At 42.0% G+C, this 27,643-nt stretch overlaps 1 protein-coding gene across 1 annotated transcript; it reads left to right on the top strand.

The window, feature by feature from the left end:
* Window positions 1-397: 397 nt before the first annotated feature.
* On the top strand, window positions 398-12,311 carry zgc:136971 (S9 family peptidase). Its single transcript, XM_047571937.1, has 21 exons — window positions 398-799; window positions 3,135-3,270; window positions 3,353-3,428; window positions 3,506-3,581; window positions 3,699-3,805; window positions 3,934-4,068; window positions 5,177-5,268; window positions 5,584-5,621; window positions 5,709-5,830; window positions 5,908-5,968; window positions 6,458-6,552; window positions 6,644-6,695; window positions 7,279-7,382; window positions 8,527-8,659; window positions 8,749-8,832; window positions 8,928-9,008; window positions 9,144-9,232; window positions 10,068-10,261; window positions 10,358-10,460; window positions 11,862-11,968; window positions 12,077-12,311. The coding sequence occupies exons 1-21, from the start codon at window positions 682-684 to the stop codon at window positions 12,174-12,176; spliced, it is 2,103 nt and encodes a 700-aa protein (XP_047427893.1). The 5' UTR covers window positions 398-681; the 3' UTR covers window positions 12,177-12,311.
* The last annotated feature ends 15,332 nt before the right edge of the window (window positions 12,312-27,643 follow it).

The following is a 27,643-nucleotide window of genomic DNA, read 5'->3' as shown; positions in this document are numbered from 1 at the left end:
AGATGGATGGTGTATTATCCCAAACTGGGACACTGTTGCTGCAGTGTACACTGTGTACTCAGTGTGCATAGTGTGCACTGAGCATACTATTCATAATCTAAAATAATAGAAAAAAACATATATACAAAATATTTACGAGAATAATAAAATGAATTACTATTAAATTAATTAAATTTCATAAATAAAATGAATTACAAATGAACGAATTAAAACAACAAGCATGTGCAGCACGTCCCAGTAGTTACCATGAAAGGAAATTCAATGCAGGGCTAGTGTCCCTAATGAAGTGGCGAGTGAGCCAATCTGCAAAGCATGCAATGTAGAGAAGAAGAAAAGTGGGCGTTCCTTTAGCCAACAGCCAATCATGGAGTGCTTTACTTAAAGTGGGCGTGGCTCTCCTCCTGTATTCAACATGGAGTCTTAAGTCCATTTCAGACAAGAGAACTGTTTTCAAGTGTGTAATTGGGTACAAAGGAGAGTGTATGGACACAGAGGAAGTTATGTGGATAAAGCCATGAGCCGAACTACAGAAAACTGAGGCTTTTTTTAAAAAAAAAAATAATAATAATAAAATACATTTTTGCGCGGCAAAGCGGACGGGGTGCCACGGCCGTGCATGCTTCTTGCTTCCGGGGTTTGTGCTGTGAATGCGGTGAAAGTGAGCCGCAGCAGAGGACTCCGATGGAGCCCAGACAAATCAGCGGGCTGCACTCGGAGCTCAGCACCCACTCCACACCGGTGTCCGCGAGTGTGAGTGAGGAGCTGCTCCCAGATGCCCAGGTCTTAACGGTGACAGCGGGTGAGCCAGCTGCACGCACGCACACAAACACACACACACACAAACCTGTGCACTCGTGAGTAATGTCTTTTATACAACCAGGTTGCTTTTAGAAACAGAAACTGTGCAGCAGATGTTGTTAGGATAATTTTCAAAGTCATTTAAGAAGCCTGAATGTGATTGAACTGCGGAGGTGCTGCACATTGGGAGTCAGATGTCCCCGTGCAAGAGTTCAGGTCTTTTGAGTTTGAGTTTGGGGTTTGAGGAACTAGTGGTTCCTCAAATTTTAAACGAGTAAGACAAGACACACATACACGGATCAGCCACAACATTATAACCACTGACAGGAGATGTAAATAATATTATTATACCATCTTGTGGCAATTCATTGTTCTGATGGGAAACTTTTGGACCTGGCGTTCATTTGTGTGGATGTCACTTAGACATGAACCACCCACCTAGACCAGACCAGACCAGACCCACCCACCCCCCCAAAAAAAGCATGAAAAGCATGTTGACCTGGTCTACAAATTCACGAGATTCCAAACTGATTAAGTGTCTGTGGGATGATCCACAGGACACGCTCAGAAGGTCCTTGTCCATTCTCTGATGAGTCACAACATTTTTGAGGACCTACACAATATTAGGAAGGTGGTCATATAGTTATTCTTGATCAGTCTACACTCTGGACGCTTTATTGGTTACACACAACTGTGTTAAGTCTTGGTGGCGTAGATTCAACAAGGCGCAGGAAACATTCCTAGGAGAGTTTGGTCCATAGTGACTTCCAATGTTGAGAATCTCTCGTTCCACCACATCCCTCCGGTTTCAGTGACACTTTGAAAAATGTAGCTTTAGTTTCCTTTTCTTAGCTTCTGCTGCTGTACACGATTTTCTTCAAGGCTCAACGTGTTCAGAGATGCTCTTCTGTTTATCTCAGTTGTCACATGCAGATGTTTCAGTTACTGTTGCCTTTCTATCAGCTCCAACTAGTCTGACCGTTAAACTCAGACCTCGGGCATCAACATCATCTCTGCTGCTCCCTGGATATTTTCCTCAGCTTCAAGCCTTTCTCTGTGAACCTGAGAGATGGTGGACAAAATCCCAGTAGATCAGCAGTTTGTGATCAGACCAACAATCACGAAAATCACATTTCTACTCCATTCTAATGCTCGATTTGAGCTTCACTAGATCATGTTGACTGTATCTGCCTAGTGCCGCAGCCTCTGCCGTCTGATTGGCTGATAAGATATTCAACAAGCAGTTGAAGAGGTGTACCTAATAAGGTTGCCAGGGACTGTATGTAAAAAGGGCTCCTTGCTTACATTTCAGCCACCCAGAATAAACAACCTGCTGGTTCGAGACACTCAGTGTGATCTTCTCTTTAGGGTTTAAGAAAGGATCAGGCTGCTGATTGGATTTTGGGTTCAGCAAGGAACGCTCATGTCATGTCCTCTTTACAACGGCCGCTACTTAATACTGAATGAAGTAGAGTAGAGGTTTAAATGCATGGATTTAGTATTTAGTTTAAAACATTTTTATGAGACATAGTAGAAACATTATAATTAGAACTTGACCGATACTGTACTTTTGAGGCCAAGGCAATATCAGTGTTAGTGTAGCTGTGTGATTATGAGTGCCACCTGTGGATCTAATAAAGTTGTTCCATATACTACAAGCGTTGTAGGAATTTCAAGCACTTTGTAAGATCTGTAAAAGTAAAGATGTTTGGTAACCAGGTAAGCTAAGGTTAAGTAACCCTGGTTCTCTGAGTTGCTGATGCTCTCACATAACTGAGCTGATCATAGAGTGGCAGTGAATGTAGCACCAACTTTCAGAACATACGTTTATTTTTTGTAATTCCCTAAATATATGATTTTCCAACATGCATACCTGCCCCATATCAGCTGTCTGTCAAATAACTTCCTGTTCCTGAATTCTGCTAAAAATGGAGACAATGACTGTGTCCGAAATCGTCCTCTTACCCCTGTATAGGTGTTAGGCCATGTTGTGTCCGAAACCTTAGTGATCAAATACTATGCCCTACATAGGGCACTCAAAATTTCCCTTAAAGCAGTGAGCATCCAATGGTGGTGGATATCCCATCATGCATTGCGTCTGTAGCAGAGCCACCGTTAATGGCTTTTTGATACTTCTTTAAAACATTATTTTATTTTTTATTTCTTGAACATTACCCATATTTGTTTGCAAAATCATCACATTTTAGTAATGTGTGAGTTATAATGGGGTAATCAGGGGAGCCACGTCAGTCTGATATGTAATGATGCGACATATTTTAGATTCTGTAGCGTCTCTTTTTCATTAAGCTAAACCTAAAAACTGCGTCCACATTCAGAGTGGAGTCAGAACGATCCAGTCCGAGGCTCCAGACACCGCTACATGCAGCAGTGGAGGCTGTTCATAGACGGCAACAGCTACAAGACCATCACTGGTGTCCTCTCACCAGGGTCATGTGTACCTGTGACTGGAGAGTGAGTTGTAACATAATTTAGTTTTTAAAAAAGAAGAAGTCTAGTGGCAATTTTTGAAGAACTATTTATTTCTCCTCCCCAGGTTGTTGAGTACAGTGTCTCCCTTTCGGATGCAGAAGGCCGTGATCAGGGAGACCTGCGGCCACCAGCTCTTAGAGGTAAAATTAACAGCCTGCAATACCGATTTATCGTTGCTCTTTGAACATTTTCACAAATTGTGGTTCCTGTAACCCAGATATGGGACCGGCACGGCCTCAGAAAATGCCTCAACCTGACTGTCTTCAACCAGCATGGCAGAGTGTATGAAGACGGTGAGATGGATGCATATTTTCTTGATGCACAATTTTCAGTTTTCAAAATAATCAAGCGTCACATCAACATGACCTACAGCACGATAACGCTTATTGTTGATGTGTCCGTGTTTCCAGCACACTTTGGCTGCTTGTCGTGGTTGGAGGGTGAGAACAAGTTACTGTATGTAGCTGAGAAGAAGAACACAGAAGAAACACATGACGGAGCAGAATATTGCAGGAAGGTACAAAGAAGAACACAAACTCCCACAGAATCTAAGTTACTTTGATGCTGATTCCTTAACTGTGCAGGAAACGAATAGTGTTCATGTCTTAAAGTCCTGTTGTGTGTGTTATTATTGATCCCAAACAGGACAGGAGTTTGTACTGCGACGACTGGGGAGAGGGTCTGACCGATAAAAGCGTCCCTGTTCTTTGTGTGGTGGATTTGCACAACGGTTCAGTCAGGGTGTTGCAGGGTTCGCCGCCCGATGTCTCTCCTGGACAGGTGAGGATAGAGAACCTTACACCTTCAGCATCTGACACTGAAGGATAATTTTGGACCGGTGAGTGTGAAGTAGGGCTGTCTCGGTATAACGATAATCATGATATTAGAAAATGAAATTTCAATATTGTGTTAAAAATGCACATATGCTAAATTCGTAGTTATTTTAGATGTTGCACATTGTGCATCCTCTATTTATTGTTTTTATTTTGTATGCAGTTGTATAGTTACTGTTATTTTGAGTGTAATTCATCTCCCAAAAGAGATGGTCCAGGCATCGCCTAATTTGGCAGTGCAGCTGTTAGCTTTAGCTTAGCATAGGCACTAAGCTAAAGGCTCACGAAAGTGATATTTTTACTTAATGCAAATGTGCAGGTCACAAGAAGTAATTAGGAAAATTCTTGAGTTTATCTATCACTTTTGTGAACGACTGGCTAATTGTCAACACTACAATACAGCACCTATGCTAAGCTTAAGCTACAAGGTGTGCTGCCAGATTACGACAATGCCGGGACCAAAAACACTATGTCTCACTTATCCAGCTCTGGGGAATACAATGAGTGACTAAATTTCACAAAATGGTGGTGTATCCCTTTAAAGTCAATTTCCTGGGTTTTATTATTGTTATTCTTCTACAGAAGTAGGATTATTAGCTTGAATTTGTAAGAAGCTACTGGCATCCGACTGGTTGACCGAAAAGATGAAACCCATGTTAGTGTCACATGCAAAACAACAAAACTACTAATGCAATGCACACTCATATGAAAAGGGAAGGAACGGTCCATATCTTTGGACAGCAGTCAATGAACAATTTCACCAAATGTTATGTGGTAACAGAGAGAGTACTATTAAATGCTATTGATGGTGCTGAGTTGCAGCCTGTTTTTATACAGGCTATACATATCTGCAGCTCACAGAATGCACAGAATTACATGGTGATAAATTTAGTATATTTTGATGATGTAGTGTGGTGGATTTGAAGTCTGTACCTTTAATTATACATGAGTGCAGATTTCTTGAGTTGATGTATCTTTAATATTAGTAAAAAATACAAATACAGTAGGGCGCACTCTTGGATTTCTTTGTGTAACATGTTGTGTTTCTTCTGCAGGCTCTGTGGGCTCCCGACGGCCGCTCAGTTTTTTTTGTCGGCTGGTATCACGAACCTTTCAGACTCGGACTGAAGTTCTGCTCCAACCGCAGGTTAGAGAGTTGCTTTATTATTTTATGAGTCAGCTTTCATGGACCATGAAAAAAGGCAACAATATAAATGCTGAAATGGGGCAACAGGAACTCAAGAGGAAAATGAAAACAGCAGAAATTATGTTGAAACTTGTCGGTGATTTGTGCTCTAGGGTTGAAATTTTGAATTACCCAGTATATACAAAGGGTCTATACACTCGTTGGCCACCCCATTAGGTTTACTGGCAAGGGTTACCCAATATGGCGGCCAATGAGTGTATAGTTTGTTTATTGTAAGTTGTAACTCTTTTTGTTTCTTTCCTAACTCTGTTTCAGGTCAGCCTTGTTCAGACTTGACCTGGACGGACACTGTGGTGAGAATATTTGCTGATATAACAAACTCGCGTCCCCTCTTTTCTCTGCTCACCTGATCCCATCTCATGTACCTCCCTTCAAACCAGAACGTCTGTCTGGGGACAACGTCTCTGTGTCCTGTCCCAGGCTGTGTCCGGACGGCTCCACGCTGATCTACCTGCAGGGCGAAGTGTTCGGTCCTCACAGCCAGTGCCTCAGTCTGCAGCAGGTACTGCACTGTCACTGTGTTGTTTTTATACAAATGTTCTTTCTCTTAACACTTGACTGTTTTTTTTTTATCCACAGCTGGACCTGAAGAGTGGGAAAACATCCACGCTGTTGGACGTTGTTAAAAGACCACGGGCTGGTAGGTTGCAGTTTTTAACCGTGTTGTGAGTCACTGAATATGTGCTGGTTGGCTCACAGCTTTGAGCCTCCGCAGACCTGAGCTTTAGTTTGCAATGCATTTTTTATTTCTCCAAGATATTTGGGATCAGTAGGACCTAAGAACTGTAAAAAAATAAGCATCATCTTTCAACAGGAAGTCGTTTTTGAAAAATAAGTATAGAGTGACAGTATAGATGAAAATAAATAAGATAAATAAAGTAGAAATCTAAATAAATAACGTCAACAAAGCGGCATGAATTGTGCTAAGAAGTTTGTGCAAGGAAAAATAAAACGTGCAAAACCCTGGGTTGTGCAAATCACACAGCTCCATATTAGGGAGGTGGTCATAACGTTACGCCTGATCGGTGTAGTTGTCACATGTTAATTCCAGTGTTTACAGATCAGAAAGATGGTGGAACTAAACTTTTATTTTGATGCTAAATGAGCTGATGATGTTTTTCTGTTGCAGGTGAGTTTGCAGGTGTGTATGAAGCTCTGCCGTCCAGCTGCTGGTCTGCAGACGGTCAGCGGGTGGTGTTCAGCAGCGCCTGCAGGAACTGGAAGGTAACGCACACAAATATCAATATCGTTGTTAAACACCTTTGTTAAAAATGTATTATGGCATCATATCCACTTATTCCCTCCTTTATTTTAGGATGTATTCATGGTCGACAGAAGATCAAAGAAAGTCACCTCCCTCTCTGATAGTAAGAGTCCATCCTCTCCTCCTCCTCCGCCTCCTCCTCCTCCTCCCTCTCTTCTGTCCTCCTCTTCATCTCTTTTTCTTTTCCCTCCTCCCCCCTCTCCTCTGCTTCCCCCTCCTCCTTCCCATTTTAGTTTTTGCCAACCTCCACCTCCTCCTCCTCCTCTTCCTCCACCTCCTCCTCCTCCTCCTCCTCCGTTGTTACCTCCTCATTCTTCTACTCCCCTGTCCCCCTTTCTTCCACCTCCTCCTCCTCCCCCTTTCACCCCTTTGCCTCCCGAACTCCACTTCCCCCTTCCTCCTCCACCTCCTCCCCTTCCTCATTCTCCGTCGTCTCATCTTCGTCCGGAGCAGAAGAGAGAGCTGGAAGGTATGACAAGACCGACAGACAGATTTTCAAAATAAAAGTTGCAGGAACACAGCAACGAGGAACAGGAGTGACAGAAAATAAAATGTGTAGATAGAAATGCAGATTGCATTGTCACAAAACCAGCGTGTGTACAGTGTAAAACATTTATGTACGAAGACTTTTCTCTGTTTCGTTCTTTAATCCCTTTTGTTTCCGTCTTGCTGCCTCTCCTCTGCAGATTTCTCTGATCCTTCCCAGGTTTATGGCAGCTGGAAGCTTCTGACAATCCAGAAAGACCTGATGGTCGTCTGCTGCTCGAGCCCCAACACGCCTCCTGCTCTGGTCAGACATCATACACAGTGTTCACATTCACATGTTTGTGTGTAACATATTCCCAAGCCCCTTATACATATCTGAACAAAATGCCAAGTATTCACATTTGAGTTTCAAAATGCAAACAGTTGTTTTGCTGCTGTTAATCCCATAAAGTGACATTTGCAAGGTGACAGTCAAATACAAGTAGAATAAAAAGTAATATAAAAAATAAAATAAGATGTGAGATGCATAAAAAAAAACAAATATTGCACAAGTGTTCACAATATACAGAGGTAAATGGTGACAAATAAATTATAAAAGAGTCTGATGTTCGATAGCGCTGATTTCCTCTCCGATCCGATACTTGTGTAAATACACCCTAATGTGTCTGTGTGTTAGTGTATTTCAAATCATAGCCTCATAAAGAATACAAGACATCAGAGTAATTTATTTATCTATTCTAAACTCAAACCAAATAGAGGACACAACATCATACAACATGTGAAAATGCGGTTTCAAACACTAAAAAAAAGAAATGTAATAGTAAAATAAATTGCTAAAATATTAAGAACTACTATTAAATGAAAACTTGCATCTTAGTTCTGACTCTGTGTTCTCCTCTTCTGTCCTCCTCATCATAAACGTCTCGTATTCTGTGTTGTGGTTTGTGTCTCTCAATAGTTTAGGTACTTTTGACTGTGTTCCTATATTACTGCAAGTGACTGAAGTATCGAAAGTATTGATATTTCAGTATCAATCCGCACATCACTAGTGACCAACACTCAGTGGGAGGAGCTATAAAGTTTGATGACCAGGGGCAGGAGTGACAAAAAGTAGGGAGTTTATTGAAAACTGCAAATAAATTTTAAGACCATAGCCTTAAAAAGGTAAAAATCTGGCTTTAATGTGACTTTCTTCAGGGATTCACGCTGTTTAATGCTGGTTTAATAAATAATTGGACCGTGGCTCATTCTTTTCTCTATCTCTATTTGTTTGTTCCAGAACATTTGACTATCTACCATGATTCCTAGTAGTTTTACCTCAGTCACTTGTTCTTTTTCTGTATCGCCCAAAACATATGTGAAGCTTAGGTGCTTCTCCTAACGCATTCTTCAAACCATTTAGGTCCAGCTGTGTTTTAATAAAGCGCTCTGTGTTGCGTCTCTTGCAGAGAGTAGGAATCCTCCCATCTGCAGGCGAGGCTGTGATCTGGAAAACTCTGCAGCCGCCCATCGCCACCTTCGATTTCCACTGGACTGTTCTGGATGTTACTCCTTCACCAGAAGAGGACAACACGTTCTACTGTAAGCCTTCGACCTCCTCTCCGTCAACCTCAGCTCCACTCTGAGGTGGAGCTCTCTTCTTAATGTTCCTCTTTCTCTTCCCCATGAAGCCGGTTTAGACTTCGGAGCCGTCTTGATTAAACCGTCTTGTTCTCTCCGTAAAAGCAAAATACCTATGGTCGTCTTCATCCACGGTCAGTTTTCATTTGGATATTGTGATCGTCGCCTTCAGGATGGGAACAATTTTAAAATGTCTTATGATGTTTTTAATACTCTGTTTCCCCTGTAGGTGGCCCTCATTCACATTTCTCTGCAGAATGGAACTCTACCATAGCTGGACTGGCCAAACTCGGCTTCGCCGTGCTCATGGGTGAGACACGTTTTGCACTGAGAGAAACGACAGAATGGAGAACCGTACTGACCTTACTGTCCATACTCAAGAAGTCCGACATAGCATAACATGCACATACATCTGTGTCATAGCTGTTTCTGTGTCTGTATCCAGTGAACTATCGGGGATCCACGGGGTTCGGCCAGGACAGCATTTTGTCCTTGGTCGGTCGGATCGGGAGCCAGGATGTGAAAGACGTTCAGGTACGTCCTCTTTTTCTGTCGGGTCTCGTGTACTGGATGGAGTTAGGTTGGTTGGTACGTCCATCAGCGGCTCTGGTTGACACTAGAAATGTAAGAAAGTAGGGCTGGGCTGTATACCGGTTCCTATACTGTTTCAGACCGGACCATTTTCAGTGTAGCGCTTCTAAACACACATGGTGCAACTGTGTCACTGTGAGGCCTGGTGAAGATGGAAAGGTTTGAAAAATGCAGAAGCAGTTTATTCTCCAGAGGATTTGTGCCGAAAAAAGGTGCCGTGTCAGTTGTTGGGGGGTTTTTTTTTTAGGGTGACCAGACTTCTGGGGACAGTCCCCGTTTTTGATGACCTGTCCACCGGCTAAAGCTGTCGCTGGAAATGTCCCCGATTTTAGCTTTTTATGAATGAGAAAAAAATGTTGCATGCAGACTACAACTATTACGGTAGCCGGTCGTGCTGCCATTGACGTTACAGACATAGCAGTTTAAATATGTTTAAATAAGAATAAATATGGCAAAATAAATTAAACCATAATTGTCCATCTCTTCATTTCATCTTTAGAACATTTTTTTAATCTCCGAGGTGTAAATGTCCACATTTCCACATCAGCAGGAAGTTCTAACACGGGGACAAACCTGTTTTACCTCTAGTGTGGGTTTTTTCTACAATATTTACTCATCATTATAGTGAAATAGTTGATCCTTATTCAATCTACTGCTTTAATTCCTCTCTCAACCAGTGGAAAATTTTGTGAAAACCTGATTTTGCATGAAAAAAAAAATACCGTAATATACCGTGATACCATCAGGATTTGATCCGTTTTCCTGTCTTTTATTCCAGAGGGCAGTTCTCACTGCTCTGCAGAGCGACACCACCCTTGACCCCGACCGCTTGGCTGTGTTTGGTGGTTCTCACGGCGGTTTCCTGTCCTGTCACCTGCTCGGTCAGTACCCAGAGTTCTACAGGGCGTGTGTAGCCAGGAATCCCGTCATTAATGCCGCCACGTTGGTGGGAACCAGTGATATAGTCGACTGGTGAGATGACAACTCATCCACACATGATACACATGATCTGTTGCTGTTCTATGACACTTTATAGCATGAATATTTTCCTTTTCTCACTCCCTGCAGGCGTTACACGACTGTGGGGCTCCAGTACTCATATGGCCAGATACCCACTGCTGAGGCCCTGGCTGCTATGTTAGAAAGGTCACCCATTGTACACGCTGCCCAGGTCAGAGACACACACAACTTTAAATACAATGAAAATGTCTTAATTATTGACGTTACACCAAAAGCTGTTTATAGAGATGTACCAATACCGCACATTTAGTCAAAGTTGTAAAATGGCTCCAATACAACCGCTTCAAATACGGTAATCTAGGGTTACAATAAGTAACCACAGGTAGGAGAAAACAGTAGGTGGCAGCAAAGCACATGCAATCTGGTTTTCCAGTCTGGTACTGACACCAGAAGCAGAAGGAGGCTAACTAACTTGCCTACCACAGTAGGTTACCAAGCCTGTAACCCTTTAAGATCTGAACATCTGCCTGCATATCAAAAAAAGTTTTGGTATTTGAATTACTGTAACTCACCGATGGACAAAATTCAAAGTGTGGCTGAACACTGGGAAGTTGCTCTTTCTGGAAAAAAAGCTGCCATTACGGTAATGATGGCGCTCCACTGCAGGATGGGGAGCAACGCAAGACTAGGGAGACACAGAAACAGAGAGTTGTTGTTTGAAAGAATGTGTTGGTAAAAATAAAGTTAGTTATTTCCTTCAGATGTCATGAAGGTCTGCCAGACAAAAGCACAACTTCCCAGTGTTCAGCCACAATTTGAATGTTGTCAATAGCACAAACTATTATGAGTTATGGTAATTCAAGAAACACAAGCTTTAGTGGATCAGTCAGTCGTTTCATTAAGCTGTCTGAGAATATTTTGGTCCCTGAATGAACACTGATTCTTTTTGAGGAGGAGTTAAACCAAAAAAAAACATACACACATACATACAGTAGGGTACACACACATATACATATACATATACATATGGAGAGTTATAGTTGTGTGCAATGCAGTGTTGTAGGCCATGCATGCATTGACTGTAGGGTTCAATGTTTTTCTTGTTTCACATGATGGTGAATGTCATCGGACGTGCATCTTCTACGCAGGACTTAGTCGTAGTTTTTTGTGGTGCAGCCGGTCTAAATATTTATCACAAGGCTGCATGTAGCAAAGCCATCTTTTTTTTATGTACATCTGGTGTAATTGATCTGAGAAGAGTGGTATAGGGACATCTCAGATATATTTCAAGCCTGCATTTTACAAAGCTGCCTGAATATGACTTGAAATCCTGACTCTTAGCTTTTAGGGTTTACACTGATCATTTAATCTCATTCTTACAGTCTCATCAGTAATCTCTGTTTAAAAAAAAAAAAAAAAAGAAGCCTTTTCTAAACATGGGACGTTTTCATCAGTCAACCTGTAGAAGACGAGATTTGACGTAATACTAGGGAAGACGACACCTGTCTATGTAGATGCACTGTATATCTGTCTGTTGGTTTAACGGAAACAAGGAGCTACAGAGGCCTGATCTGAGCCCATTGTCTTAACAATGTTGTGTGATGGTGTTCAGATCAAGGCTCCGGTGCTGCTCATGTTGGGAGGCAGAGACAAACGAGTGTCTCCTCACCAGGGCCTGGAGCTTTATAAGGTTCTGAAGAGCACAGGATCACCCGTCAGGTAAGACACACAAACTTTAATCCTACTCAGACATTCCTGTTATTTAGTCCCACACTCATGATAATCATGAATGTATTTTTTCTCTATCTTCCATGATTCTCTCTCAAGGTTGTTGTGGTTTCCAGAGGATGGACACTCTCTGTCCAGGGTGGACACACAGGCCGACTGCTTCCTCAACACAGTGCTGTGGCTGCAGCAGCACGTCTGAAGTTCTGTTGAACTTTCAGGAAAGTGAAGACTGCCAGGCTTCAGCGGGCCACTGCCTTTAAAAAAAAAGTATTCTGTAACTCAGTGTTCCTTTGTTAAAAAAACAAAACAAAATAAAAACAATTTTAAGAATGAGCGACGCTGTGTAGATTTGTTTTTGATGACTTACAGTGAATTAATTAGTTAATTAGTTTTCAATGTTCCTCCAAAGTCCAATTTTAATCGTCACTTTTGCAGATAATAATCTAGAATCCTTTTGAGTCATTTATACTAACGTCCAGCAGATGGCAGCCAACAACTGCCTTTTTTTAATAAAGCAGCTTTATTGTGTACTGTATGTGTGGGTGCTGAGTATAGTCTTTGAGATATTCAGCTGAATAACGTGCACAGAAATTAGTTTGCTTAAATACATTAAAATGAGTAGCTTCAGTTACACACAGTCAGTCATCAAAATAAAAGGAATTAAATCAAAGAGAAACCAGAAGTGTTGCGAGACCTCTGAGACTTCGACCACTCAGATCCACTGCAGAGCTCTAAACCACCCGAAACCTAATCTGGAGCCTTTAAATGAGGCCCTTGACCACCCTCCTTGTGGAGCTGCCTGAACAAATAGTCTACTGTAATGCTGACCTTAAACCCAAGTCAATACATATAAACAGGGTCCAAGACACGTATTTGGAGTTCTTGTCACGGTAATCAACTCTAGAGAGTAAAAATGCCTCGCTTTACGGTTGAAAAGGTTTAAACAGATACTTGTCTTGACTCCATCTGGCGTGGGCCGAGTCTTTCCTCCATATCTGGATCTTTTTTTTTTTTTTTTTTTTTTTATCCGTGAACTTCCCACAAACACTGGAGGCAACGTTGCGGACTTTAATTCTCTTGGACTCAGCAAACCGAGCTCTATAAAGCAAACTGGCCCTGAACTTTTCTGCGAAGCGGAGCCGCAGTTTCGCGGATCTTTTCGGTGGCTTTGTCGAGACCCGACCGTGGCCTCGAAACCATCCGACCGCTTTCATTTCCCAGACATCAGAAGTGGGCTCTCCTTCAGATCACGCTGGCGACAAATGAAATTCACAGATGCAGATCCTGACAGATTAAGTGCCCGAGATGAGACGGCAATGGGGGGTGGATATCATCCAGAAGTCTCACAGCGGTGAGAGTTAATTGTCCTCTCCATCAACACTTTGCTCTGCGGCCTTGACTGCAGCTGCTTCCCGATGAAGTCACTGTGATGTGGGTGCCGGGTGAGGTCACTAATTTTGGAGATGGATGGATAGAGGGGGGAAAGAAGGGCGGAGATCGTGTTGAAGAGGCAGTGACGGGTAAAAGAAAAGGAGCTGTGAGACTGAAGAGGCGACTGGGTGCTTGAGATAGTAAATGAGGCGGATAGAGGGAGACATCCACGGCGTCACTCTGTGGTATTCTTCTGTGTGGGCCGCGGCACAGAGATGAAGCATTGTTGAAAGCTGGAGACAGGGGAAGGACTCATGCTCACGCTGGGTGTATGTAGGAGGTGGACGGACAAAGGGAGGAAAGAGGGAAAGCGTGTTTTCTGACGCTCGTGGACAAAGAGGCTTTTGGAGTTGGGTTTGTTCTGGTGCTTCCCCTCTCAAACTGCCTGTGGAGAATGATGAAGTAAGGCACAACACAGAGAGAGAGAGACAGCTGAGAATCATGGAAAATGAAAAGAGCATGAGAATGAATTGTTTTGGAGGAGGAGAGGCTTCATATTGTTGCGTGCATGAGAGGTTCAGAATAAGAAATGGGGGCATTTTGGCCTGATGGTGGCGCTAACGAGATTTTATTCTTCTATTCGTTGTTGCTAAACGTTAAACGACCTGGTAGTCACCAAAATATCATCAACCTGGCTTTGTACATCGCACAAGGTCTAAGATCAACTTGTTAACCCAGCAAACTGGAAATTTCATCAACATGGTCAAGATGATTCTGCACCATAGATGGTAGCGAGCCAAAGCAAGTACAGCTCCCCCTAGTGTCTGGCTCCAGTATAGGTCATAAGCTCCACCCCCTCAATGTTAGTGGATGGGATTTGGGCCAAAATAAAACACTAAAATACACATCAAATACATTTTTTCAAGTATAGCTTCTATCGTTTTAGCTAGATAATATAATGGTGATGCATGTTCAAGCAATTAACGTTGCGTTAGCACGCGGTTTGCATTAGCATTAACGTGTAACAAGAATCCCCCAAATAATGATTAACTTAATATTAAAAAAAAAGAAAAAAAAAACTGAATATACAGTGTATAATCCAACATTTCCATGTTACTGGTGGAGGCAGAGCAGAGGGTATTTTAATTAAACGACAACACGAGTGAGTCTGGGGGAAGCATTGCCAGTTCATCGATATCGCAGCGCCACCCTCATATCTTACGTCTCAAGATGGTGTCGCCCCTATCTTCGCAAAAATTGCACCAGTTTGGCCAATGCAAGGAAGTGGGGACACATTGTCCTTATTTATGTACAGTCGATGTTCTGCAAACTTGTGGCAGAACATTGTGACTAGGCTGTCCAGATCGATACTGGAAGAACCAAGTATTGATGCTAATGTTCTGTAAAGAAATACTGACCTATAGTTCTTAAGCCAAGCTTGGAATTGTGTTTCAACCAATACGGGGAAATAAATACCTCTGCATGCAATTGGATAGTCCTACAACCATTCAGAGACATTTTATTGGTAGCTAATACAGCTCCAAGCTGCTCTGAATTGGATACATACATATACTTTAAACATTATAAGGCAGTCAAATAGGTGCTTTGGTTCATCCCTTTTAAATTAAAAAAATAATTTGAGAGTCTGCCTATTTTACGGCAATAAACAGGACGAGATGAAGCCTGGAGTTGTTTGGTGGATTCATTTCAGTCCGGAGAATTAAAGTCACTGTCTGTTGGAGGTTCAGTAGTATAACTCATTCTGTTCTTAGTGCTGGAGGGAATCCCTGACATATCTTTACGCATTATGTGAGGAAATTGACCTAAAGACCACTTTGACTGACGAAACAAATGTGCTATACTGCTGGCGTCCATGCATGAATAAAGAAGAAACTGTAGGCTCTTTGGGCTTGGAGCCCCCATGATTTATTTTTTTTTTTCTGGTTATAATCTTTCCAACATCCATTTCCTGGATAACAAATGTAAAAAAATAAAAAAAAGATGGATTTACAAGGTGAATAAATCAGTTATCAACCACAAAATTTCAACATCTGTATCACTTTACAGTTTGAAACGGGAACACCCCCCCCCCCTTCAGGTCCAAACCCTTCAACCGTGACCTTCACCTGTGGACACTGGTTGTGCGCCAAGATGTTACGCATTCACCGAAGTGTGCAGTTTCTTAAAAGAGGTAAAAACGACTGGTCGGACTTCACATGATTCAATAAAACGTAGCTTCTCATTCCTTTATGTTGCGCCCCCTCACTAAACTAAACTCTCTTCCTGCTCTCAATCCCTGTTACGTTCTTTGTCTCCTTCTTTTTACTGTGAAAGAGCGTTTGTGTGCGTGTGTACACATTGTTCATTCACAAGCCTATGAAAACAGGCTTTAACAGGGGGTGGACGGGAGGGGGGGAAGCAGCATTTTACCGTCTCCCTTTTGATTCACCCATTAACTGTTAAAGGTTGTTTGAACAGTGAGGTCCCCACTCAGGAAAAGCATGGGGCCTTTGTTGTGTCAGTGCTACGTGTACTGTCACCTTTTCACTTCTTGGCCATGCCCCCATCTGGGCTTTTTGTCTCCCTTTTCTTCATTTATCTGTTCCTGTGAGGGTTCTCAGTCATCCAGGTCATGGTTTATCCACAAAATGTTAACGAAATGTCACTGGAGTTGTAGAGTTTCTTGTAGAAGTTTCAACTGAGGAGCTTTTTCAGTTCTTTTATGCTAAATCTAAGCTTTGTTAAGTTCAGTTCTGGCACTGAAATGGTTTTACAACACTGCTGGTCATGATTGTGCACGTTCTGGGTTTGTCATCTATTCATAACAAGTACAGATATTGTCCACGTAGTCTGTGGGGATGTGACACACCAAACCAAACGGTCGCCCTGTGGTTGAGCATCTGTGACCCTGGTTTTGGTGGTGTGTCTAGTCTGACCTCGGTCTGCAGCTTTTCAGCTGAGTCAGCGTGTTGAGTCTGTAGTGGAGGGAGTCAGATTAGAGAACTAGTGCAGAGAGGAGAGAAACGGATGTATGAAAGTCAACAAAATGACAATGGAATCACACGAAGCTGAATGAATGGAATGAAAAAAACAATTGATGAGCACGATTCAGGAAAGGCCAGCTCTGTATGATGGTTTGTAGCACCTCCTACCTTTCTAGCCTCCAAGCTAATAGTGGCGCTCCATCTTTTCCCTTTTGATTCACAAATACAAACCACTGCCACCTGCTTCCAAATAGGGAAGGACAGCCCAAACAGGAAGTCAGGAGGTTGCGGTTGTTCCAGTGCAATGGCTCTCGTCCTGTGGGTTATTTACCTAAACATAAGGCTTTATTATAGTCCATACAACATGAGAGGGACAGTAAAGTGTTTTATCCTTTATCCTAACAGCTAATAGCTTTTTTCTATTTAAGTATTACAATTATGCATGTTTGGCACGTTAATGTCTGTGCTATATTTACTGTAGGAGTCTACAGTACTCAGCTGATGATGGGAATATTCCCTCTCTGCCAGTCTCTAGCTGTGGGAGCCGTCTGAACTCTGTCACACACAAACCTCTTTCATCCGTCCTCCTCCAACCATTTGGCTCGCCTCCATCTTTCCTTTGTCACGTTATCTGTCTCCCTACTCCCATGCTGCGTCCTAAGCTACTTTTGTAAGAGTGCCATGCAGGATAATAGCAGGGTGGGTATGTGTGTGGAAGGGTGGGTGGGGGGCTCTTAGCTGTTAGAACAACTCACTCCAAAGACGGACAAGACAGCTGCAACCCCCTTGCGCTGGTGATGCGTTGATATTTCTTGATGTTGATGTTGTTGTTGTTGCTGCTGTGGTTGCTACGATGATACAGCCGTGAACGACCTGTTGGTTTCAGTATCTGTGATGATTGAAAGGTAGAAGCATGTTTTTATATGCAACATTCCTTCACTCGAATACGCTGATACGCGCAGGGACAGTTCATGACGGTCTTTATCTTGTACAAATGAAGGGATGGATGAATGATGAAGAGATTAACAGATGTTCAGAGAGGTATCCGTACGTGGAATTAAAGAGGACACTCCAGGGAATTTGCACCTAATGATCACTTTGCTTGCTTGATGTTTCCTGCATGAGGCCGGAGAGTACAAACTGAGGGGGCGGGGTATGAAAGACGAGGGCGTTCATTAGTTGGTCAAAGCCGTGGTTTATGCAATGCGTCCTACACGGTTGGGCATGTTGTATTGGAGTCGGAGTCCCGTCATTCAGAGAGACCACCATGATTGAAGTAATGAAAGCCGGCAAATGAAGCCAAGATGGCACAAAGAGAGGGATGTTCTTGTTTTTCATCTTCAGTACTTCAGACCTGCCTGTACTCAAATATTTTCACAACAGCTTCTCAGGTGGCACAGTGGGGTGGTGGTTAGCATTGATGCCTCACAGCAAGAAGGTTCTTGGTTAGGACTAGGGCTAGGGCTAGGGCTAGGGTTGGACCTACTGGGGCCTTTCTGCATGTTGCTCCCTGTGTCTGCATGGGTTATCTCAGGGTACTTCGGCTTCCTCCAACTCGTTTGGTTAATTGGCAATTTTAAATTGGCCGTAGATGTCAGCGTGAATGGTTGTCTCTGTGTTAGCCCTGGCAGAGACTGGTGACCAGAGTGTACCCCGCCTCTTTGCCAATCACAGTTGGGATAAGCTCCAGCCCTCAAACGACCCTCCGGAGGACAAGCAGAAAACGAACGAAGGAATCTCGGCCATCTCACCAACTCATCAGCATGATTCAGGAGAGGCCAGCTCCGTGCAACAGTTTGTGTATTCACAGTTTTACCTGATTTGTTTTCCCCCTTTGGTTTCCCCAAATTGCCTCAAGATCGTTTACAGCTTTACAGAACCCAGAGGCAAACGAGAGGCCTACAGGAGCAGATTACAGGCTGCTCTGGACCGTACACCTCTTCACCACTCCAATGGAGAGCAATGAAGAGATAGGCTACATCAGCTATATTCAACAACTTTTATGAAACTACTTGTGAAAATGGTGTAATACTGCACCTATTTAATGTATCACTTGCTAATTAGACATACAGGCACAACTTGAGGTAGTTGATGCAAAGCATTTGAACTCGGCTGCTGCTTTCCTTTTCTTGCTCAAGAAAATGTGACCCAGCCTTATTGATATTTGATTGACAGGAAATGTGGTATGCAACAACACAGCGTCTACTTGCATCTGAAGCTGCAGGGGCTCAGTAGACTTTAACTGCCAGGACTTTTAACGTTTACTAGATCATTCTTAAATATTATCCTTGTGTCATTTATTTGGATGGAGATGCAAGAAACCGAAGCTGCGCACTTACTGTCAGTCATTTGGAGCTGCTCTATCCAAATCTCAGCTACTCCGAAAGTAATTACGGCTGCGGTTCATTTACTTCGGTTTCTGAACTCTGACTTGTTGGAGATCTTAAAAAAGTTTTCAATGTCAGGACCCAGGAATGACAAGAAGAATAATAGCGAATGTTTTTCATGGCTCCTGGAGTTATTGTGTCTCTGTCAGTCGTGAAAGGATAATACCAAAAAAATATATAAGACCTTAAAAATAACATTGGTTTCACTACAGATGTTCATGTTACCTACCTTGCCCATTGACAGACAAATGTTTATTTACCCAGATACGTCATATGCACTTGAGGAACATTGCAATCTCTTCTGTTTCTTTTAAACTAACCAAATTCTTCACATCTTTAAATCCTGCACAGACTTGTGTTTTTCGGTTCGTAGCCTTCTTCAATAATGAAATAGTCACCCCATTTTCATCACTCAGATGTGAAGCTCAGGTCACTTCACCTCAGACTCTTCTGCGGTGAGAACTAGTGTGAACCCATCAAGTTCAAATATCACACACACCTGTAACTGTAGGAAAATAAGCCCTCACTTTGAAGCTCTCCCGTCAATCTAAAAGGAACAAACTCTCTGAACTCTCGGTCCATTCAGATGGCCTGATGTAAGTAAGAAGGAAACTTTTACTTTGTCTGGACATTTTAAACACAAATATTTGTTTATCTCTCCAACTCTGTAGTGTTCATAATATTTCCCAGGACCCTTTCATATCTTTGCAGCATAAAAAACATCATTAATCAACATAAGTTGGCTTCAAATTTTCTCTTCAAGCTACACTTCTTCAATGTCCCAATGAGTATTTAGCATTTCTTCTCCTAAGTTAAAGCTACTGAAAACTGATAAAGCTTTCACATTCAGTGCAGCTGTGCAGATGAAGCTGCTATTTTATCATTTTTATTATCATTATTTTATTAAAGCTTAAGTGTTTTCACTGTCTGCTTTGACAAACCAATTTATCTTTAGGTTTGTGAGAAGACTGGAGAGGTTTTCTTAAAACTAGTGTGTGAGTGCACAAAAAATAAGATGAAAATAAAATGCACATAATTTATATCACCTGATCGAAATCTTCTCTTTTCATGATAGCAGGTTTTCAAAGAGGATTTGGACATAATAAGCATGAGGTTCAGCCTACACCTTTGTGATTAGCTTCATCCCTCATTGTATTTTGCATATGTTGAAAGTAAACTTTGAGGAGTAAATCAAATAAACTAAATTTAACTGTGAACTGGTAAAAAGCAAAAGCATGTATCAAATCATCATTTTACCATTTTGTTGTTGCGAATTCTGTGTTTGATCTAAACATATCTTTTGCAACTTAAGTCGTGGTTCAGTTGTCCAGTTCAATTAAAAAAAAAATCTTCAAAGTGGCAAAAGCTCCTGCTGTGAGGGTGACTAATTTCTTAAAACTACTCTCTTTTGGACATAAAACATTTTAAATATTTCTCTCAGTTCTTTCATCAGCAGCTAAATGGCCTCACTGATCAACCTCTCACATGATGTACAAGCGTAAACCTGTGGGGACTGAACACACATCTTCCCCAGGTCTATTTAAAACTCTTTGTTTGACACAAGAAAATGTATGTCCGCTAATGTTTTCTTTCTTCTTTGTCAGATATCTCTGAGTTGTGATTTTACTCTGTAGTGGAGAGTCATATTCTTTCAATACACACACACTATACGTCTTCTAAACGGATCTCCAGAAACACAATTAATGAAGGTTTTAATATAGTCAATATTTAAATATGCAGTATTTAATCCCTCTTTATGCACCAAGTCTTGGCTTTTTGTTGTTTTTTTGTGTCTTTAAAAGTTTTATTTAATTTTTGTTCCTTTCAGCACTTTTTGTGTTTGTGTCAGCATGTGTCTACTTCTGTCTACATGTATGCCGAGTGTGTGTTGGAATTAATAATCTATGCAGTGGAGCATTTTGTAATATGTGTGATACATAATTCATTGATAAGAGATGGGAGGTTCTTTCATTAGTCAAATGGGATGCTGTTGTGAACGCCAGCTGTCATTACACTGTTCAGTGATTCAGAGTGTGTGTTTACGTGTGCGTTTCTGCGTGTGTGTGCGCACACCTGTGTAGCTGTCCAACAGAGGACCTCAGCATCATCACACAGTCAACAACTGGGGACAATCGAGCAGACGGGGACATTCTCCCTTAATCATTCTTTTAGTAGACAATGTGAAAACATTCAAAAAGTAATTACAATTATAGAAATAATAGATTGATGTGGATGGATTTAATGTGAAAGATATACTAGCCACATCTAGCATCGTAGCATGCTAACTGTTGTGTAGGTCTCCCTTGTGCCTCCAAAAGTTGTGACTCATCGAAGAATGGACATGGGTCTTCTGAGGGTGTCCTGTGGTGTCTGGCAATAAGATGTCTTTCAGTGGGGGCCTTTGGGTCCTTTGGGTCTGTGGATCAGGCTTGTTCTGGATCAGCCCACAGATACTTGATCTGGTTAACATCTAGTGAATTTGGAGGCCAGGTCAACACCTTGTGCTGTTTTTCATGTTTTTTTTTTAGTCGTTCCTAAACCATTTTTGTGAGTGTCATTGCTGTGGGGTGAGAGTGTCTGGTCTGGCCTAGTTGTTTGCTACATGTCCAAGTAACATCCACACAAATGCCAGGTCCAAAGGTTTCCCAGCAGAACAATGTATTAGATCGTCAATGTTATTTAGTTCTCTTGTCAGCGGTCATAATGTTATGCCTGTGAGTGTATATTCTCATACTTGGCAACAGAATCACGAATGGCCTGTATTCAATCTTCTATTTTTAAGGTATATCCATGGAGTTGTGGTGTTGTATTTGTCAAACAACACGTGTAACACGACGCTTAGCTGCATTTCAAACATGCAGTTACAGATTTCTACTTTGAACACTAGCTTTCTTTACACCTTTTCAAAGAAACATTCCTCTCCCTCATTTCCTCCTCCCTGCCATAATACTCCTATTGTTTGGTCTGGCTGAGGCTTAACCTTCTCCTGGCTACTGAAATCCATTAACCTTTATCCGCCTGGAGTGTTTGCCAAATTTTTCTGATCCTCACAGGGTTCAGAGAGAGAGAGAGAAAGATGATTAGGAAGTAGTTGGGTTTGCCTTTTTGTGCTTGTGCACACAACGCTGGTGTGTCTGTGTGTGTGTGTGTACTGTACATTTATTTTGGCTGGCTCCCATTGGTTCATCTAGTTTCATAAACTCAAGATTATTCTGTTGTCTTGTCTAAAGGTAAAGACAAGCAGTAAGGAGCTGATTTAATGAACCACACATACACAGCACTGCACACACACACACACACACACACACACACACACACACACACTGTACATCACTGTTGTGGGTCTACATGGTGTTGGCTACGCTTCTGCTCTGCTCTGTCTTTGTTTGACATTTTCTTAAAGGCGTTTTTTAACAGTCAACCTTTCTGCCGTGTGCAGTGTGTGCGCGCACTTATCATCACGCTGCACACAGGCTGTGTTAAGATTCAGCAGGCGGTGCATGTGCGGTGCAGCATCAGTGATTTTTATGTATCGCCCCGCTGTTCTTAAAGAGCTGCGAATATGTGCATGAACATCCCAGCTCATGTTTATTCATCGGCTGCTCAAACTTCTCGGCAGCGATCAGCCAACTCTCCGCACTTTGATGTCTGGATCACTCAAACAGCTGAGTCAGGGAAAAACACACTAAGGAGACAAACACACACACACACACACACACACACAGACTGCTGAATACAGACACTGAATATGCACACACTGGATGGGTGCAAATACACAGGCTCTACACTAAAAAAAAAAAATAAATGCCCCGCTGTTGAAATCTTTGTACAATGCAGCAATATTGATGTGGTGCAGTTCATACATCATAAATATTGACTTCAGACATATACACATGACTCAACACATAATTACTGAAAACCAAGTGTCTCCAGGCTTTATGTTTAACAAGTCCCTTCAGTTTATAGTACCTGTTTCTTAGGGTGTAGCGGTGTCTAACTGATTCTCTTCCAAATACGGTTTAAGATTTATGCCTGATTCCTGCTGACACCTCATCCTGACTTCTCTACATACAGAATCGGTATTTTCAATTACAATTTGGGACCGGGCTGCAGCGAGTATTCATGTGGGCCCACCAGCCCCCTGAGTCAGCAGGACGGTTTCATAACTCATGTCTCCTTGCCAAACACCTGAGGGAGAGTTCATCATCGTGCACAAAACACACACACACACACAACACAGTTTCTCTTTTGGCATCAATACAGCTTCAGTGTTATCGTTCGGTATCTTGTGTCTTTACATGTTTATGAATCAGTAAGAGTTTGATCTTTCGTGTCTGTGCAAGATTTTTATTTGCATTGGTTTATCATTACTGTTAGCTGTGTGTGTGTGTGTGTGTGTGTCGACCGAAACTCTAGATGAAAACTGCCTCGGGGTAGTAACATGTCTTTCCTCAACGTGTAGAGGTTGTAGTGGTGGGCGCCTGCCAGCTGGCTTTGGAGATCCTGCATCATCAGCATGTTGGTGTGAGTTTCATCTGTTTGGGGATTCAGTAAAGGTGCCCGTCATGCTAAGCAAACACAAATTACAGCACAAATTACCTACTCTTTTTCTGTACACACAGACGCGCTTGTATGGCTATCTTTGTGAGGACATTCACTGACATAATGCATTCCCTAGACCCTCGCCATCCCAACTAGGCGTCTAAATCTAACCCTTACCATAATTGCAGCCTTTTCCCTAAGAAGTGAGGCCAAAATGCCCTCACTTTGCAGAAATGTCCTCATTTTGATGGGCGCAAAACTGGTCCTCGGACGTTATTTGTTGAATGTACTTTAACTCTCTTCCCTGGAGAAGTGTTCATGTATTCGAGGAGGGCAGGGGGGGTAAACACTGACCAGCTCCAGCAGAAAGCAGCAGCTGTTGCATGCATAAAATCAAATGACCATTTAAAGACAAAAAAAAATCCTACCAGAGACCATATGGTTGGGTCTGATCCTCACAAATGTCACAGGTGGATTAACATCCTTGCATTTCTCCTGCAAGATGTTTGCTTGTGTCACCTGGTTGCACGGTTGCAAGGAGAACATGATGTTATAAGCAGCACAACAGGCATCATGTAAAAAAAAAACATTAAAATATCCCCATAAGAAAGATGAGATGAAATCCAGCAAAGAACACTTCCTCCAGAAAGAGTCCACAGTTATAAAGTTGGACAAACACTAGGGGACATTTAAGGATGACGATGTTACACTTTCCTCTATTGCTGGCACATTCTTCTGGAGCACTGGCCCATGTTTCTGAACCATCATCATCATCACCACCACCATCATCATCATCAGGCCCGGAGCGAAATCTGTTCTCCGCTGATGCCCAGACTCTTTGGCGTGCAAGTGTGGATCTCCTGTTGTCTGAGAAAGAGAAAGAACGATAAGTGAGTCCACATGAAAGGAGATGATAGCGCCCGGAGCCGTCCGTTCTGTAGCTTGTTTCACATGAAGCGAACGGGAGAGGCTGTGTTTCAGTCGGCTGCTTAATTGAAAGGCCATGTAGTGCTTTTAGGGGAGATATTTGTAGATATGTTTTTGCAGATATTAGTAAAGCTCGGTTGTGCAACATCATCCTTTCACACAAAGATCGGGCGTAAGATTATGACCACCTTCCTAATACTGTGTTTCCCTTGTGCCTCACCAGAGAATGGACATGGGTCTTCTGTGGGTGTCCTGTGGAGTCTGACAATAAGATGTTGTTAGTGGGGAACTTTTGGTCCTATGTTGATCATCCCACAGATACTTGATGTTTGGGATCTAGTGAATTTGGAGGTCAGATCCTGTTCTTCATGTTGTGTCATTGCTATGGGGTGTATGGGGTGGGGGTGTCTGGTCTGGTCTAGGTGGTTGCTACATGTCTAAGTAACATCCACACGAATGCCAAGTCCAAAAATTTACCAGCAGAACATTGCATTTTCACAAAAGGGTCAATGTTATTCAATTTTCAGTGGTTTTAATGTTGTGGCTGATCAGTTAGGGTTAGGGTTAGTTCCATTAAATCGGAGATCAAACATTTAGCTTTTAGAAGAAATACTGCACCAGCGGTTTCAGCAAGTGCCCAAGAACAACATATGCTTACAGTCAAGTTCCTGTAAATCCTTCTTACACTGAAATAATTATGAGCAGAGCAGACTAGGAAGTGAGGGGACTTTATTCAAGGCTGGCAAAATATTTGCATTCCCAACAGACAGTCCACATCGGTTTCTTCTTAAACCACGATTGTCAGGCATGCGTCTTTAACGTTTCACATTGTAACAATGACGCTAACGCTCCGTGACCTTAATGAAGAAGTAGAAGTTGTAATATTAACCGAAAGTTTCCCTGACCCTAAATCAAACCCCAACCACAGGGTTCTGAGATCTTAAAACAAATTTATGTTTCTCAAGAGTGATTTGTAACAAAAAAACAGTGTCCTGCTGATAGAGGTGACATTATAGAGGGACATTATAGGGAGCACAGCCCCAATGTACTTGGTTAATTCAAGGTGTTTTTGTTTGTCATAAACATATATTCATATCCTGCTCCAAGAAAGTTTCAAAAAAGTTTAATTCCAAGAAAGTTTCAAGAAACGCTGGTCTTGTAACCAATGTTTTTCAGTGCCTCCTGCCAACATCTGAACATCTCACAATCGTCCAACTCAGAGATTTATTCCAAGTCTTTCTCTTCAATCAAAATATCCCCTTTCCTTTCCATCACTGTGTGCAGATGTATTTCATGCAAGTATCTACACTAAGCTGTTTCTCACGGATCATTTTAAAGTTTCGGGCCACACCTTTCCAAACCTGCACACGTGTCACTTGATAGCTCAAGACATGCATTTACCTCCAAATCACTTCAAGTGACTGGCATTGTTCTGTCAACAGCACCACGAGCACAATACGCTGCTTTCCACGCTTTGCCCTCGACTCGGCTGTTACATTTTCCTAGCAGGAGTTTGTGAAATACGTGACCTCCTCCTCCAAGTTCTTATCCTCCCATCTTCTTCTCTCCCATTACTCGCTCCATCCATCACACTTTTCCCTGCTCCGTCAGTACGACGAGCTGCGAGGAGATTTATTGCTTATGAACACGAACGTGGCTCACACAGCAAAACCAAGCCCATCCACAGCAGTACCTGAGGCGGTTGGGTTTTCAATCAGGACATTAAGAACGCTAAAACACACAAATTCAAGGTTGATATTAAACTGATGCTACAGGTGTGCTGACAGTTTAATTTGCTGGATTTTAGAGTAGGAAATGCACCGTGTGTTCACATAAACGTTCAGAAAATACGCCTTGTAGTGCAATAAGCAATATGCTCTTTGTAGTAGTAGTCAGGGATTTTTTCCCCCCTTTTGAGGAAAGGAAAGAGGAAATTCCAAAGTCTATGGTTGTAATTCAAATGTGTAATATAAATCTGTATGAAAAATTACACTTTTTTTGTGTTTGCAAAAGAATAAGTTAAACTTATTGCATTTGTAGTGAATTATTTTTGACAGTGTGGCTCTTTTCAAAATCGAAATGGGAAGGCAGGGTACATACCTTGAATGTGATTTTCTAACGATGCTTTAGCTAAGGAAGTCAGCTGATATAGGTTTACATAAATATACATATAATCTATTATCATTATAACATTGGCATGCTAGCCATAATAACTTAGCAGTAACCAAGGCAAAGTTACGTGTCAATTAAATTTGTCTGATGCTAGCTGCTATTTTTCTAAGCCTTTAGTCTAGATAATTAGCTAGCATAAGGCTAACATAAGGCTTAGTTAACTTCACACTTAATTCATTTGTAAAGCAGTGTTGGGTGTTTTTGAGATCAAGGTTCACTTTAATGATGGTATGACTTTATTTTTCCTATATAAAATCTTAACAAAAGTCAAAGAGAGACATTCACATTTACCTCACATAATAGGGAGAAATCAGTTGACACCCAGTTCTTCCTTTAGATCTTCTGCTCACACAACTTTCTCCATTATGGACTTACGATTCCAATTTTATTCTCTGTTATTGCCACTTCTCTGTGGGTGAACGCTGGCTAGTTGTATCTAACATGGCGCCCATGAAACATGTGACCAGCTCAGAACCAATCAGCCTAGCGGGATAGCCCAGATGGTCCATTCACTAGCTGTCAAGACTCTCTCTAATATACGGCTCTGTTTGGCTTCACTTTTGAGGGACTGTCATGGCTTCCACTTTTATGCCTATGGTATTTGTCTATGGTTCAGACTGGAAATGGAAATTCTGTGACTCTGTCTTTAAACTTGAATCTGGCTGGAAAGTGAAAATCCAGTCACAAGGCAGAGTCAGACTCTTTGAGGGCAGATGGTTCCACTTGACTATTCAAGCTTACAAGGTTTACGTTTACATGGACACTAGTATTCCATTAATAATTAGACTAATAGCTCAGTCAGAATAAAATATGCATCATGTTGCCACTTCAATCTGAACAGACATGCCTGACCAGAGGGAATCAGATTGAGAGGGATGTTGTTAATCTGTTTCACAAGACAAAAAAAGAATGAGATCCTAATAACCATGTAAACACTTGATCTGATCTTTTCTCTCTCTGCACATGTTTGCTCCATGAGGGGTAAATCTCAGGGACGTGACGAGTCCACAGTAGCTACAGAAATATGGAGGTAGCAGAACAGCAGGTGTTTGAGAAGATAAACGATGCGGGAAGGGAAGGCATGTGGGTCATCTCGGCCCGCCTTGGTGATCTGTTTAAAATGAATCAAGTCAGTATCAAGAAACAAGGGGAAAAAAGACACTTTTCCATTATATTTCATGCAGATTTGATGCTTCTCGTGGGTATAACTACTTTGTGCAAGAAAGTGATTGTAAATACATATTTCTCACCAGACATTTTTATTTAGAATCTGTGTTCGTTTG

The sequence above is a fragment of the Mugil cephalus genome, chromosome 1 (assembly GCF_022458985.1).
Source record: "Mugil cephalus isolate CIBA_MC_2020 chromosome 1, CIBA_Mcephalus_1.1, whole genome shotgun sequence".
Classification (NCBI taxonomy): domain Eukaryota; kingdom Metazoa; phylum Chordata; class Actinopteri; order Mugiliformes; family Mugilidae; genus Mugil; species Mugil cephalus.
This window is presented reverse-complemented; position numbering and strand designations above follow the sequence as displayed.